This window comes from Chiloscyllium punctatum, chromosome 5 (assembly GCF_047496795.1).
Source record: "Chiloscyllium punctatum isolate Juve2018m chromosome 5, sChiPun1.3, whole genome shotgun sequence".
Lineage (NCBI taxonomy): Eukaryota > Metazoa > Chordata > Chondrichthyes > Orectolobiformes > Hemiscylliidae > Chiloscyllium > Chiloscyllium punctatum.
In genome coordinates, this window is record NC_092743.1 from 98,257,738 (window position 1) to 98,275,096 (window position 17,359).

Sequence of the window (17,359 nt, forward strand, 5' to 3'; positions counted from 1 at the left end):
GTCCCCTTCATAAAAAAAGATTGATGAAGAATTTACTTGATGTTAACAGATCACAAAGTTTTTGCTCTCATCCAGTGGTTAACAAGTGTTCCTCACTGTGGTGATGATCCCCAATCTTTGGCTTGGCACACCAATCTACTGTAATACTACTACATTCCAGATATGGCCCGGCCCTACCCTACCCCACTCACCCCTACCTTTGCTCTCCCCAAACGCCCCACCCCTACCCATCCCAACTGTAACCCAGCGCATCCTGAAGACCCCCCTTTTCTTTACAGTTAAAATGAGGGGAAAAAAAATACAGGAATTTTGTTCCCTTCGTAAAAGAATACTCGCACAAGGTTTCATCGGAAAATCAGGTTATTGATTCTGACATAATGATGCTACAGATTGGCAATAAATTTACAACATTCCAGGGTCTTCGGTTAAAAGTCTGAGATCTGTTACATTAAGTAAATGGTTTTCAAACACTTGCTTCAGATGAAATCGTTCAGCTCGGCTTCAAGTGCTGCTGCCATCTCGTCAGCCTCCGAGCTGCTGTCGTCTTCATTGCTGGACAGCTTACTGGAATCGCTGCCCGCTCCATCATCTTCCAACTTTCGCTTGTGCCCCCTTCAATAAGAGAAAACATGTCAGGTTACTGACAGCAAAGAAAACAGAGCTCAACTACCACCTCCTGGCTCTCACAGCCAGCTCTCTCAAACAAATAAAGCGCAGAACTACAGTAAATCCTCTGTATTCATGAAATCACCAATTCGCCTATCCCCGTCAATGAATATGTAACAACACAAATCAACGTCCGCGGGCAAAGATCACATACCCGCGACATTTTTAACTATTTTAACCTATTTTTAATGAGCTTCGCATTTGTGGGAGTTCTCAGAATGGAAGCCTTGTGGATACACTGGAATGACTTTATATCCACATTGGACTGCGCTATAAAGATCAACAAATGTCAGGGTCATCAGTGTCCATTTACTGTGATACATTTAATTTTACTCACAGCTTATACTCAGCATTTTTGTTTGCAACTTAATAAAAAGACTAAAGGAAGATTTGCCACAAGCAAAAGAATAATAACTGGCAAAAGTGAAAACTAACAAACCAATTCACTTTATGAGTTGGCACACAATCGGCAGATCAAGATCAAGCAATTCACGAGTTATTCCCTAAACTGTACAGTTATAGAAACCTTCTTTAGACAGTGCATTGAACTTTCATCATTTCCTTTTGCAAATTTCATCTGCAATACCAGTGGAAAACAAAATAATTTGATTTATTTATTCCATCCTTCACTGTGGGGCCTATTAAAGCACAGATGGTGCTTTAATATTACTCATTAGTTTACGCAATGTTGCTTTCTGGCTACACTAATTCCCCATAGCAATGACACAAATTCTACCAAATGATCAGTGCAATCATATTGCCTCGACGTAAATGTGTTTTGCAAGCACTGTTTTGAATCTAGGGAAGCAGGATGCGAGGTGGGGAGGGGGGGTTTGAGGGGATGAGTTGACCCTGGAAGCAATTCAGATGCAGCGACCAGACTGTACATGAGCTGAGGTTTTCTGGTTAAAAGGCCCACTTTGCTTCACTAGAAATTAGTTCCACTTGATTTGAAAGCTGTTAGGCCCTCTCACTGTAGCCCTCACATCCCCTTCACCACTCTCATTCATGCCCATGATTCCCTGCATTCTGTATACCCATTCCCCCAGTATGCCCTTTAAAACCAGTCACATAATGACACTGGTGTCTTTTGAAGGACATTCAAAAAAGAATTGCATTGAAAAAATCTGCTGCTACAATCCTATAAAAGACAAATCCATTACCGTATCAACAGCGAAATCTTACCTTATTTCACACCCTTTTAACTTTGTCAAAATGAATTTTGAGAGAAACAGTTCAAAGGAAGAGTAAATTGTAGCACCATGAATTGCATCAACAGAAACAGAGGCCAAAACCTCTGAATACTTTGTTGAGCTCCAGGTGGAGTAAATAATCAAAAACATTTGTGGTTTACTTTGACCCACCTCAAACAGACAGGAAGGTCCAATATAAGGTCAAAATACTGGACAAAACCAAATCCTACCACAGGAAAATGCATTGCTACTTTATGGTTCTCAATCTAACAAATCATAGCATTACAAGTTTGTTTAGTGCTCAAAAATACACAAAATTTGCCAGCAGATTCTGCATCAACATACTACAGATTTGAAGATTTTTGTAATTATGGAAAATGAGCATTGCTTTAATTCCTGAGGAAATGAAACACAACATAACATCATTTCTCATAGTTTTGGTGTCTTAAATCAGCGTTGTGCATTAAAATGCACGGCTATATCGCTGTTACAGCTTTTTAGAGCACTTTAGAATTATCGTCTATTTCCTATTGTTGGCGACAATTTTCCAAAATATTTGACTATTTTACGGTTAAGCATATAGATAGATTTTATTCTCCTTTAAAGAAATAGTGAGCAGGGACATAATCACTGAAAATATTAGATATATTTACCAGAAACATAAACATCTAAACATTATCATTTAGAATTGATGGATATTAAGTGGATTACTTATGAGATAAGTGTACTAAAAAAAAGAGACATCTGGCTGCTTCACTTCAGAACAATGTTGCAACATTGTCTTTATAACCACAAATAAGTTACAGCCATATTTTAATACTTCTATAGCATAACAAGAAAACAAAACCTAAGCCACTCAGGTTCAACCAATACATTTCATTGGGTCACTGAAGCACTCAGTAAACGGGGAACTAAGTATCTGAGTGATTTGTATCCATTCAGCCTTAGAATGATAATGAAGTACAGAGTCTTCCTGATTCATTTTTATTTTTGGATTTCAACATTTTCATGAACTACATAGCTCAGCCACTCCTTGCGGTGACTTTCTCCCTTACCTCCATTAGTACCTTTGTGATGGGGTAACAAAGGCATGTAAATAGTGATTCCCGGACAGGAAGGCTGGCTCTCTGCTTGATGCCCCCCTCCATGGAGCACAGTTTCCAGTGGTTAGCACTGCCAGGGATCCAGCTCGATTCCATCCTCAGGCGACTATCTGTGTGAAGGTTATACATTCTCCCGTGTATCCTTCTACAGTCCAAAGATGTGCAGGTTGAATAGATTGGTCATGCTATATTCTCCTAGTGCTGAGGGATGTGCAGACTAGGTGGATTAGTCTGTGAGAAATGCAGGGTTAGAGGAATGGGGTACTTTTCGGAGGGTCAGTGTGGACTCGATGGGCCAAATGGCTTGCTCCCACCCTGTAGGGATTCTATTTTATAATTATTTTCTGCAGCATTTGGTAAGAGCTTCAAAGTGATCCATCATCCCACAATTGCTGAGCATCTCAGATTCTCCAAAATAGAACTAGGTATTACACAAAACCATGAGACAATAATTATTTTTTTATCATCAGTAACACTGATTTCCCAAAGACAATCAACAGCAAATTCTACAGTACTACAACTGCATGGGTAGAATTGGAAATATGTTTGGGTGAGATGGTGACAAAAAAACAGCGAGGACAAGGCTAATCTTCTGGGGACACCAGTTGAAATCACGTCTTGGAAGCCAAAATCTGGAAGAAAACATGGCACAGTGGTTAGCACTGCTGCCTCACAGCGCCAGAGACCTGGGTTCAATTCCCGCCTCAGGCAACTGTCTGTGTGGAGTTTGCACATTCTCCCCGTGTCTGCGTGGGTTTTCTCTGGGTGCTCCGGTTTCCTCCCACAGTCCAAAGATGTGCAGGTCAGGTGAATTGGCCATGCTAAATTGCCCGTAGTGTTAGGTAAGGGGTATGGGTGGGTTGCGCTTCGGTGGGGCGGTGTGGACTTGTTGGGCCGAAGGGCCTGTTTCCACACTGTAAGTAATCTAATCTGAAATGGAGAGCTAGTCTCAGTATTAGTGACCATGAAACCATTGTTCAGGTGGCATTAATATCCATCTGGTTCCCTTAGGGAGGAAAATCTGCCATCTTAACTCCGTCTGGTTGATACGTAACACCAGATCCACAGCACCGTGGCGGATTCTTAACTGTCCTCCAAAATGGCAGAGTGAGCCACTCAGTTGAAGGGCAACCAAGGTCAGGCAATAATTTGCCCGTAACAGCTACATCCCATGCAAGAATATTTTTAAAAAGTGCGTTGTGATAATGTATTCAGCATCAAATCTAATACCAGTCAAGAATTCAAACGACATCCAGAATTGGGATTTTGAGAGCTGGCCAGAAGAGACCAAGTGTAAAATAATTGGTATGCGAGTAAGAGGATGTTGAATATTATCCAAATCAAGAATGCAATCAAAATTATTGCAGAGAGAAGTATTGATGCCATCAGAACTGGTGCACGGTGAAAAGACACTGGGTTAAGAACTGTTCCTAGACTATTCAAAGAATATTTTACTTTGCCATAGCTTCTCAATGACTAAACAAGAACTATATACAATATCAAAAATCTAACTTATGAGGAAAGGATGAGGAGGTTTAGTTTGCTAACATTGGAAAGGCATGTTGACCTAATTAAAATTTTCCTAATTCCTAAAGGGAATTGAAAAAGCTGATCTAGAAACACCACCCACGGTGCCAAAGCTTTCAAAAGATAGAATCACCTAAAAATTCGCAGTAAATGTGCAAGGTAGGAAGAACTACTTCTCATATGGCTCCACTGTAAATGGACGCTGAAGCATATGAGCAGGATGAATGCATTCTAGAAACAAACAGATCAGGAGATGAATGTGGCAATAAGGTCAGAAGATGTGTGGTTGATGTTCTGCACAGACCTTCTCCCTTTGAAAATAACTTCATCACTGCTATTCCTGGGGAACATTCACTCAATCAACCACCAATGTCATCCTACAATGGCTGCTGGAGATGCACAGCTCTGAGTTATGAGTTATTCTTTATATCAGAGATGTTCAAAGTTTCGGTCATGACAGGGTTATGGGCTTGGAGGTCTTGAAGCTTGGACTGAGAACTACCAGCTGCAAGGCCATTTAGAACATAGAACAGTACAGCACAGGAAAAGGCCCTTCGGCCCATGATACTGTGCCGATCATGGCGTCATATATCTCTGATTGTGCTTTTGGGATCCTTGAGGGGGAGGGGGAGCAGCCTCAAGTCGTGGTCCACATAGGCACTAGTGACATAGGTAGGAAGAAAGATGGGGATTTAAGGCAGAAAATCAGGGAGCTAGGGTGGAAGCTTAGAGCCTGTGCCACCTGCTAGTGAGGCGAGGAATAGGGAGAGAGAGGAGTTGAACACATGGCTATAGGGATGGTGCAGGAGGGAGGATTTTAGAATCCTGGATAACTGGGGCTTTTTCTCGGGTAGGTGGGACGTTTACAAACAGGACGGTCTCCACCTGAACCAGAGGGGTGCCAATATCCTGGGGGAGAAATCTGCTAATGTTCTTCAGGTAGGATTAAACTAATTCAGCAGGGGGATGGGAACTTAAATTATAGTTTGAGTGTACTGGAAGTTGAGAATAGTGAGGTCAAAACTAAGGTTTCAAGATCGTAAGAAGGCACCGGCAAGCAAGAAGTTGGTTTGAAATGTGTCTACTTCAATGCCAGTAGCATCCGGAATAAGGTGGGTGAACTTCCAGCATGGATTGGTACCTGGGATTTCGAATGTTGTGGTCATTTCGGAGACATAGGTAGAGCAGGGACAGGAATGGTTATTGCAGGTTCACGGATTTAGATGTTTCAATAAGAACAGAGAAAATGGTTTTAAAAAGGGGGGAGGGAGGGAGGGACTATGTTAGTAAAAGACAGTATTACTGTTGCAGAAACGATGTTTGAGGACTCATCTACTGAGGTAGAGGTAGAACAGGAAAGGAGAGGTCATCCTGTTGGGAGTTTTGTATAGGCCTCCAAACAGTTCGAGAGATGTAGAGGATAGAATAGCAAAGATGATCCTCGATATGAGTGAGAGTGACAGGGTAGTTGTTATGGGTGACTTTAACTTTCCAAATATTGACTGGGAATGCTGTAGTTCACGTACTTTAGCTGGGTCAGTTTTTGTCCAATGTGTGTAGGAAGGTTTCCTGACACAGTATGTTGACAGGCCAACAAGGGGCGAGGCCACATTAGATTTGGTACTCGGTAATGAACCCAGCCAAGTGTTAGATTTGGGATACATAGGATGGGGGAAGGAAACTGCAGGGATTGGAGGATAGCAAATGTTGTTCCCTTGTTCAAGAAGTGGGGTAGAGACAACCCTGGTAATTACAGACCAGTGAGAGTTACTATGGTTGAGGGTAAAGTGTTGGAAAAGGTTATAGGATTTATAATCATCTAGAAAGGAATAAATTAATTAGGGACAGTCAACACGATTTTGTGAAGGATACGGCGTGCCTCACAAACCTTATTGAGTTCTTTGAGAAGGTGACCAAACAGGTGAATGAAGGTAAAGCGGTTATGAATTTCAGTAAGGCATTTGATAAGGTTCCCCATGGTAGTGCACAACTGAGAGTGATTTAGCAGATATTGGCTAGCTGAAAAAAATAGAGAGTGGTGGTTGATGTGAAATATTCATCCTGGAGTTCAGTTACTAGTGGTGTACCACAAGGATCTATTTTGGGTCCACATCTGTTGGTCAATTTTATAAATCATCATTGGTCATTTTTATAAATGACCTGGATGCTGAGATAGAAGGATGGGTTAGTAAATTTGCGGATGACACTAAGGTCGGTAGAGTTGTGAATAGTGACAAAGGACTTTGTAGGTTACACAGGGACATAGAAAAGCTGCACAGATGGGCTGAGAGGTGGCAAATAGAGTTTAATATGGGAAAGTATGAGGTGATTCACTTTGGAAGGAGTAACAGGAATGCAGAATACTGGGCTAATGGAAAGATTCCTGGAAGTGTAGATTTGCACATAGATCTGGGTGTCCAGGTACATAGGTCCTTGAAAGTTGCCATTCAGGTTGATAGGGTTGTTAAGAAGGTATATGGTGTGTTAGCTTTTATTGGTAGAGGGATTGAGTTTCGGAACCACAAGATCATGCTGCAGCTGTACAAAATTCTGGTGTGGCCGCACTTGGAGTATTGCATACAATTTGGGAAACTGCATTATGAGAAGGGTCTGGAAGCTTTGCAAAGGGTTCAGAGGAGATTTACTAGGACGTTGCCGGGTATGGAGGGAAGGTCTTATGAGGAAAGGCTGAGGGACTTGAGGCTGTTTCCGTTAGAGAGAAGAAGGTTGAGACATAAAATAATCAGAGGGTCAGATAGGTTGGACAGTGAGAGCCTTTTTCCTCGGATGGCAATGGCTAGCATGAGGGGACATAGCTTTAAATTTATGGGTGATAGATATAGGACAAATGTCGGAGGTAGTTTCTTTACTCAGAGAATAGTAGAGGTGTGGAATGCACTGCCTGCAATAGTAGTAGACCCGCCAACTTTAAGGGAATTTCAATGTTCATTGGATAGGCATATGGATGAAAATGAAATAGAGTTGGTTTTGCAGGTCAGCGCAACATCGAGGGTTGAAGGTCCTGTATTTCACTGTAATTTTTTTAAAGATTAGATTTCCTACAATGTAGAAACAGGCCCTTCAGCCCAACCAGTCCATACCGACACTCTGAACAGTAACCCACCCAGACCCATTTCCCTCTGACTAATGCACCTAACACTGCAGGCAATTTAACATGGCCAATTCACCTAACCTGCACATCTTTGGACTGTGGGAGGAAACTGGAGCACCCGGAGGAAACCCACACAGACATGAGGAGAATGTGCAAACTCCACACAGACAGTCGCCCGAGGCTGGAATCGAACCTGGGACCCTGGTATTGTGAGGCAGCAGTGCCGCCGTGCCATCCACTTTATAATGTTCCCACCCAGGATCGAACTGGGGACTTTTTCTGTGTGAGCAGAATGTGATAACCACCACATACTGGAAGCTATACACTGAAGCATTTCCTTTGTACGTGCCCCTTCCTGCCTGATTAGTCCCCTTCCAAATCAGGTGCAAGCCATCCTTCTTACACAGGTCACTTCCACCTCACTGATCCAAAAAATGTGAACCCTTCTGCCTTGCACCAGCTCCTCTATCAATTCCACCACCTACAGCAGGAGTTGCCAAACACCACTTCCCCTCGCTGCACCGTCAGCACTCCATACAGACAGTTCCCTCTATGACACCCTGGCCCACTCCTTTATCATTCCTAACACTTCCTCACTCCCCCTTGACATCTTCCGACAAAATTTCAGAAGATATAACACTTGCCCACTCACCTCACTGATTAAGGCTCCAAACACCTTCCGAGTGAAGGAACATTTTACTTTCTTTCCCCCAATCTAGTCTACTGCATCCACTGCTTACAAAGCAGACTGCTTTAAATGGCAAGTAAACACACACAGACTGACCACTTTGTTGATCACCTCCTCTCTACTGGAAGAAATGAATCTCACAAGTTCTATGTTCTGAATTAAACTAATACCTTCTGCCTGCCCTTGGTCCATATCCCTCCACTCCTTGCATATTCATGTGCTGATCTAAAAGCTCCTTAAATGCCCCTAACGTATCTGCTTTCACCAGTGCCCCTCACAGCATGGTCCAGACTCCTAACATCTCTTTGCAAAAAAAAAACTTGCCCCTCACATCTCCTTTGAAGTTTTCTCCTCTCACCTTAAATGCATGCCCCCCTTGTATTAGGCATTTCAACTCTGGGAAAAAGATTCTGACCATCAACCCTATCTATGCATCTCACATTTTTATAGACTTCTTTCAAGTCTCCCCTCAGCCTCCACCGCTCCAGAGAAAACAACCTGAGTTTTTCTAGCCTCTCCTTATAGCTTATACCCACAAATCCATGCAGCATCTTAGTAAACCTCTGTGTACCCTCTCCAAAGCCTCCACAGCCTTCCTGTAATGTGGCGACCAGAACTGAATGTAATACTCTTAAGTGTGGCTTAACTAAAGTCTTAAAAAGCCCTTTTAAAGCCTGGTGTTGATTTCTGTTGATGGGCATAGCTTAACAGAAGGATCTCGCAGGTCTGTTGCTGCCAAAAAGAGCCGGTGAAATAGCAGATGTTTTTTTTGTAAAAAAGACCCTGCAGTTCAAACAGTACTGACCCCTACCCCCACCCAGGGAATACCGTGACCACCCCACCCCACCAGCCCTGGGAATACTGTGACCCCCCCAACCAACCCACCCCACCCCACCAGCCCTGGGAGTACGGTGACCCTCCCCCACCCCTACCCCACCAGCCCTGGGAATACCATGAAGTCTGTGACATTAAAATGGAGGGAGTGTGTCAAACTGCGTAAGCATTTGGGAAGCAGCGTTTAGTTGCTCTCTTCCCCATGGGAAGCACTTGGACCTCAGCATCTCTCTCTGCACCGCAGCTACGAGTGATAAATCAGAGTATTGCAACACTTGGCATGAATTCTACGTCCCATCAGCTGGCAATCTTATGCTCCAGGGTTTCACTGTGTAAACCCTGGATTGAAGTTACACTCAATATTTTGAAGAAATTTGATGAACCCAGGTGACAGAATGAACAGGCTACGCAGAATTAAATAACGGTTGAGTCTAACAGAGTTAGGAGTTGTACAACGCTGATGAATTACTCATGTTTAAAAACACATCTCCTCTTTGTTGTTGAAATGAATTTTACTTTAACTTTTTTTTAACTTGCCTGCATTAATGCACCTCAGGAGATTACATTCAATGGAACATTATATTTGTTTTAATGGAGGTTGCTAAATAACTTGCTCTAATCACTCTACAGCTAATGGCTATATTCAAATGCTACTTGAGCTAAAATAGTTTATCACTTTTAAACAATAAGCTGTACAAATCTATATATACATGCATTAGCATAATATTAATATTGAGGTTTATAGCCTGGTGCTGGTGACCATCCCCCATAGCCGGACGTCGAAAAGATATTTTCCAAAGGTTTATTTAAATTAACAACTTAGCACTGCTGAAGAAATATATAAGTTAATTGCTTTGAAGATGTGCCAGTAGATTTAAATCAAAGGGACCTAAGGAGCAACTTTTTCATGCAGAGGCTGGTGCATGTATGGAATGAGCTGTCAGAGGAAGTGGTGGAGGCTGGTACAATTACTGCAGTTAAAAGGCATCTGGATGGCAATATGAATATGAAGGGTCGAGAGGGATATGGGCCAAGTGCTAGCAAATGGGACTAGATTAGGTTGGAAAATCTGGTCGGTATGAACGAGTTGGACCGAAAGGTCTATGACTCTATGACTCTCATGTGCCACAATTTGGATCAGCAATACACACTGATCGGGAATAAAAACAGAAAGCACTGGAGAAAATGAACAGGTATGGTTGTATCTGTGGTGAAAGAAGCAGACATAATGTTTTAACTGGACGTGACTCTTTTTCAGACGGAGCAGGTGACTCCATAGCTACTTTTGCGAATGTGGTACTGTCTTGACTGCCAAGAGGCTTCCCAGGGTTGTATCATTAATCAAAACGCAAACATCGATTAAGAGACCAAGACAAAACTGATTAAATGGAGATATTTGTAATCCAGATCAACTGCAAAATTAAGTTGCAACCAAAATTAGCTGAGACAGGATGTAACTGGCAGCCTATGGGCACACGTATGGGCCCCAGCTATGCCTGTCTCTTTGTTGGCTATGTAGAACAGTTGATCTTCCGTAATTACACCGGCACCACTCCCCACCTCTTCCTCCGCTACATTGATGACTGCATTGGCGCCACCTCGTGCTCGCGCAAGGAGGTTGAGCAATTCATCAACTTCACCAACACATTCCACCCTGACCTTAAATTTACCTGGACCATCTCTGACACCTCCCTCCCCTTCCTCGACCTCTCCATCTCCATTAGTGACGACCGACTTGACACTGACATTTTTTACAAACCCACCAACTCCCACAGCTACCTGGATTACACCTCTTCCCACCCTATCTCGTGCAAAAATACCATCCCGTAATCCCAATTTCTCCGCCTCCGCCGTATATGCTCCCAGAAGGACCAGTTTCACCATAGAACACACCAGATGGCTTCCTTCTTTAGAGACCGCAATTTCCCTTCCCACGTGGTTAAAGATGCCCTCCAACGCATCTCGTCCACATCCCGCACCTCCGCCCTCAGACCCCACCCCTCCAACCGTAACAAGGACAGAACGTCCCTGGTGCTCACCTTCCACCCTACAAACCTTCGCATAAACCAAATCATCCACCGACATTTCCGCCAGCTCCAAAAAGACCCCACCACCAGGGATATATTTCCCTCCCCACCCCTTTCCGCCTTCCGCAAAGACTGTTCCCTCCGTGACTACCTGGTCAGGTCCACACCCTGCTACAACCCACCCTCCCATTCTGGCACTTTCCCCTGCCACCGCAGGAACTGTAAAACCTGTGCCCACACCTCCTCCCTCACCTCTATCCAAGGCCCTAAAGGAGCCTTCCACATCCATCAAAGTTTTACCTGCACATCCACTAATATCATTTATTGTATCCATTGCTCCCGATGTGGTCTCCTCTACATTGGGGAGACTGGGCGCCTCCTTGCAGAGCGCTTTAGGGAACATCTCCGAGACACCCGCACCAATCAACCAAACCGCCCCGTGGCCCAACATTTCAACTCCCCCTCCCACTCTGCCGAGGACATGGAGGTCCTGGGCCTCCTTCACCGCTGCTCCCTCACCACCAGACGCCTGGAGGAAGAACGCCTCATCTTCCGCCTCGGAACACTTCACCCCCAGGGCATCAATGTGGACTTCAACAGCTTCCTCATTTCCCCTTCCCCCACCTCATCCTAGTTTCAAACTTCCAGCTCAGCACTGTCTCCTTGACATGTCCGACCTGCCTATCTCCTTTTCCACCTATCCACTCCACCCTCTCCTCCTTGACCTATCACCTTCACCTCCTCCCCCACTCACCCATTGTACTCTGTGCTACTCTCTCCCCACCCCCACCCTCCTCTAGCTTATCTCTCCATGCTTCAGGCTCACTGCCTTTATTCCTGATGAAGGGCTTTTGCCCAAAACGTCGATTTCGCTGCTCATTGGATGCTGCCTGAACTGCTGTGCTCTTCCAGCACCACTAATCCAGTATTTGTTTACACATCTGCCTATGCAGTTTTAATCCATAGCATACACACATTCAATGATTAAGTGCATTTATCCGTTCTGCCAGTATGAAATAAACAGAACCTGGCATGAAACCCAAGCAGCAAAATGCTCTACCTGTACAACCACAGAAAGTAATGATATTAAGAAAACATGCATTGTGAATGAAATGGGATGCATTATTTAGAAACAGAACTGAAGTATATGCGTTGTGATGAAATGTCTTTGCAATTCAAAGCTTAGGTATAAAATTTATCATCTCAAGCCAATTATAGCTGGCTGCAAGGAAGATTTTTTTTGTTGAAAGAATATGGAGGATATGGAGATAGGCTTAGATAGGTGGGGAAAAGCTAGTCATAAAGAAGTCATAAACAACAGCAATTTTATTACAATAAGTTATAAGACTCCCTTTAATTTAATGTATATTTAGTTGTATCTCATTAAATATTGCTGTTAATGTTGTGGCAACATTAAACTGCAGTAAGATGTTTCTTAAATAAAGTTAATATTTTCCTTTGATCAACAGACTTTGCAAGTATTCTTTAGCAACACAAGACCAGGAATACTATAATTATCGCAGAAATAACTTCAATTCACAATTTTTCAGTTTACAGACATTAAAAACAGTTCTAAAATATTAATAATTATTTAACCTGATCTTTAAAATATGAAATCTATACATAAAGCAAAATATATCCAACACCTTTGAAATAGTACCTCAAAATCACAAAATCAGGTTTTCACTAAACACTTCAGTGATATGGAAAGAAAATAGCATAGAATTGTTACAGCAAAGTGCCACCTCCCCCAACTTCTCCCAGTAACTTTGCACATTTTTTCTTCCAGATAATAATTTAATTCCTTCAAGTGAACCCGCCTGCATTAAAATATCAGGCAGTGCACTCCAGACCCTTAGCACTCTATGAGAGCAAGTTTCTGCTCATGAAGAATTTTACTTCACGTGAACGCTTTAATCAGCAAGGTAATTTTGTACAAGATCTTCAATACAGTAGTTTGCTTCATAGCATAACAGAACTTGACATTCAGCACAAGCATTTGCTAAGGTTATAAACATTCACATATCATTAGTCTACCATTTTTCTTCCAAACACAGAACCATATAAATATTGATTACTGCATTATAAGGGTTAGATACGACAGTGTGAAATGTCAATGAAACTGTATGCATCACTGAAGATGACATATGTCACACAATCTTGTTCTCCTGTGTAGCCTTGTGGCAGGATTAAGACACAGTAAGTTGTTTCTTAAATAAAGTTAATATTTCCCTTACATCAACAGACTTAGCAAGTGTTCTTTAGCAACACAACAACATCAGGAATGCTAAAATTACTGCAGAAATAAATCTAGAAGAATCATTCATGAGGAATGCACTGAAGTCGAGTCCAAGAACATAAACTAATGAAGTTAATTCCTATAAGTTCACGTCAGAATAAGGTTAGCAGTGATACTTACCATCAGCAAGAGTAAAACAAAGATTGTAATTCCAAGCACTTTAGGCTAGAACTGTTTTTGAAAAGTGATATGCATTAAAGCCCTCAATAAGTGAGCAGCTAACCTTAAAACCTGTCTCAGAATTGCACTGTGAAAGCAGCACTTAAATATGTGGTGGAGAATGCATGTCTTAATGGATTTCTGCAGTAGTGAGTGGAAGGCACTCTGACTGTAACAGCAGTATGTACAGCAATTAGCGGCTGCTGCTTTTCAACTGTGCTGCGTTGAGTGCCATGTTTCAAAGAGCAGGCGGAAACAGTCTCGTGTAGTGGAAAGAATATGCTCATTTGGTTAAGGCTGACACCAGTTTAAACCACAGGACACAGGGTAGATGCAGCTTTTTGACCATTCACTGCAGAACTCAACCAATGATCCAACAGCCAAACTTGGCATAAGACGGGGCGGGGGGGGGGGGGGGGGGGGGGGGGTGACGAAAGGGAGTGATTTATGATTTTACAGTAATACCACAAAGCCTTGAAACCTAAACCAAGTTCTCCAACAACATAATCAGTTATCTAGCAAGAGTCAATATCAAGGGCAAAAGCTAAAAACCCAATATTGCTTTGGAGGTCAATGCTTTTTCTCTGCTAATCAACTTCATGAAAATATAGCAGTTAATTTAAGGTTTAGCTTTTTTTGGTGAGCTTCTACTTTAGCGAGGTCCAGTTGGTTATCTGTATATGAGAGCTCAGGAAACCTTAATTTACCGAATAGATGGGAACAGGTAGAAAAATCTCTGTTGCAAATTCAGTTCAATGAAAGGTTGGATACATAGACATGTACACTTTCTCCACTACCCACCTTCTGTTACACACTTGGGACAAAAAGTCTCCATTCTGCATTACCAATTGAATGCTTACTATGTTGGTCTAAAGTTACCATACCCATTGTTTAACTGGAAGCGTTAACATTATTAAAACAAACTGCTGGATATTGATTTGAGAACAATGGTGAGGTTATCTGCTTTCATTGTTCTAATGGTGTAAATCTGACAGCAAATTCTGAGTTTTGCGTATTTACTATTGAAGAGGGAAATCCAAAGCTGTTGTCTGATTTAACTTGTTCCTCCTCAGGGCATCTTATAATAATATTTCGTTTGGCACTGAAATGCAAGTAAGTTGTTATACTTACTCACAAGTTACCATTAAAGATAGAAAATAAGTAACACTTTTGATAAGACGGCATGATCGGAACCTAACTGCTACTATAAGTGCTAAACCTGCTCTTCCTGGATTCAGGGATCAGAGGGATACTACTGAGCAACTGAATATTGCACAGCATTACCTCTAAGCCATGCCTGCATTTATTTTCTCACTCTGCATTTTATTTTTTCCACATGATTTATGGGGTGACATTGTACATTCTGGATTCAAAGGAGGCATTCTTTTAAATTCATTTTGAATAGTATCAAGAAATATTACAAATTATTTCAGCAATTCAGCCAATTTCAGAGAATTGTCTGCAAACTTTTTTCAAGTTTTTACAACCGGAAACAATGGCTATCATACGATAGGACAGGCCAGTTCCAAAAGTTAACATTTGGAAGCATCATATTTGCATTGATTTAGAGTTTTCACTTTGTATCAGAAATTAGGTCATAAAATATCCCGAACAAACTGCTAATTTTCCAATAGATCTGAAAAGGTAAAAGAGAGAGGCATACAGAGTATTCCGATGAACATAAGAATGGGGACATTCTGTTGAATTTTATATCTGACATATTTACATACAAACATACAATTGTTAGATGTGAAATCCATAATACAAAAGTAGTTGAACTTTATTTTGAAAGAAAAATTATACTTCTCAGAAAAAATTCAAAACTAACTACTCTAATCGCGATTTCAGTGAGTGATCATACAATGGCTTTAAGTGGTGTATTTTGTCCTTTTTTTTGGAGAGAGGTTTTAAGACAGAGGTATTGAGCTGTCTATGAAACCCCATAAACTAAAAAGCTTGTTTGGCATTTTTTAAAAGCAGGAATAATAGAAGCAGCCTGAATGGGTGGTCAAGCTCTCGTTGGATCAGGATTTTCAGTTTTTCAGTAGAATTTGCTTCTGGCGTCTTAAAGAAGTGGAAATTTTATTTTTTTACATCTCTTAGTTTCAGCTAAAAGCTGGGTGTTTTCTTTCTGCTGTTGGAGTTGCATGTGAGATGCATGTGTTGCATCTGTTTTTCTGAATTTGCCTTGTACCAAAGGTGCACTTATGGGAATGTTAATATATTGGAACATTTAATGTTTCATAGTAAATTAATCTATTTTTCTAAATTTTCCAACAGAGTTGCTATTCCAATTTCTTTCCTTTGGTGCAAATAAACTATAGAGTATGAATAAAGTACGAGACATGCTCCTGCCCCACTGAACTCATCTCTACCTACCTCGACACTGTCCTATCCCCCCTAGTCCAGAAACTCCCCACATACGTTCGAGACACCACCCACGCCCTCCACCTCCTCCAAGACTTCCGTTTCCCCGGCCCCCAACGCCTCATCTTCACCATGGATATCCAATCCCTCTACACCTCCATCTGCCATGACCAGGCCTCCAAGCCCTCCATTTTTTCCTCTCCAGACGTCCCCAACAGTACCCTTCCACTGACACTCTCATTCGTTTGGCCGAACTGGTCCTCACCCTTAACAATTTCTCCTTTGAATCCTCCCACTTCCTCCAGACCAAAGGGGTAGCCATGGGCACACGTATGGGCCCCAGCTATGCCTGTCTTTTTGTTGGCTATGTAGAACAGTTGATCTTCCGTAATTACACCGGCACCACTCCCCACCTCTTCCTCCGCTACATTGATGACTGCATCGGCGCCACCTTGTGCTCCAGTGAGGAGGTTGAGCAATTCATCAACTTCACCAACACATTCCACCCTGACCTTAAATTTACCTGGACCATCTCTGACACCTCCCTCCCCTTCCTGGACCTCTCCATCTCCATTAGTGACGACCGACTTGACACTGACATTTTTTACAAACCCACCGACTCCCACAGCTACCTGGATTACACCTCTTCCCACCCTATCTCTTACAATAATGCCATCCCGTATACCCAATTTCTCCGCCTCCGCCGTATATGCTCCCAGAAGGACCAGTTCCACCATAGAACACACCAGATGGCCTCCTCCTTTAGAGACCGCAATTTCCCTTCCCACATGGTTAAAGATGCCCTCCAACGCATCTCATCCACATCCCGCACCTCTGCCCTCAGACCCCACCCCTCCAACCGTAACAAGGACAGAATGCCTTTAGTGCTCACCTTCCACCCTACAAACCTTCGCATAAATCAAATCATCCACCGACATTTCCGCCACCTCCAAAAAGACCCCACCACCAGGGATATATTTCCCTTCCCACCCCTTTCCGCCTTCCCCAAAGACCGTTCCCTCCGTGACTACCTGGTCAGGTCCATACCCTCCTACGACCCACCCTCCCATTCTGGCACTTTCCCCTGCCACCGCAGGAACTGTAAAACCTGTGCCCACACCTCCTCCCTGACCTCATCCAAGGCCCTAAAGGAGCCTTCCACATCCATCAAAGTTCTACCTACACATCCACTAATATCATTTATTGTATCCGTTGCTCCCGATGTGGTCTCCTCTACATTGGGGAGACTGGGCGCCTCCTAGCAGAGCGCTTAAGGGAACATCTCCGAGACACCCGCACCAATCAACCAAACTGCCCCGTGGCCCAACATTTCAACTCCCCCTCCCACTCTGCCGAGGACATGGAGGTCCTGGGCCTCCTTCAC

At 42.8% G+C, this 17,359-nt stretch overlaps 1 protein-coding gene across 2 annotated transcripts in view; it reads right to left on the bottom strand.

Annotated features, from left to right (window-relative positions):
- Positions 1-221: 221 nt before the first annotated feature.
- The window catches only part of ctdp1 (CTD (carboxy-terminal domain, RNA polymerase II, polypeptide A) phosphatase, subunit 1), a 294,156-nt gene continuing 277,018 nt past the window's right edge, over positions 222-17,359 (bottom strand). For both annotated transcript variants that reach the window (XM_072570837.1, XM_072570839.1), the window contains one exon: positions 222-612. In XM_072570837.1, the coding sequence (XP_072426938.1) occupies positions 477-612 (136 nt within the window). In that variant the 3' untranslated portion in view covers positions 222-476. The remainder of the gene's footprint in view (positions 613-17,359) is intronic.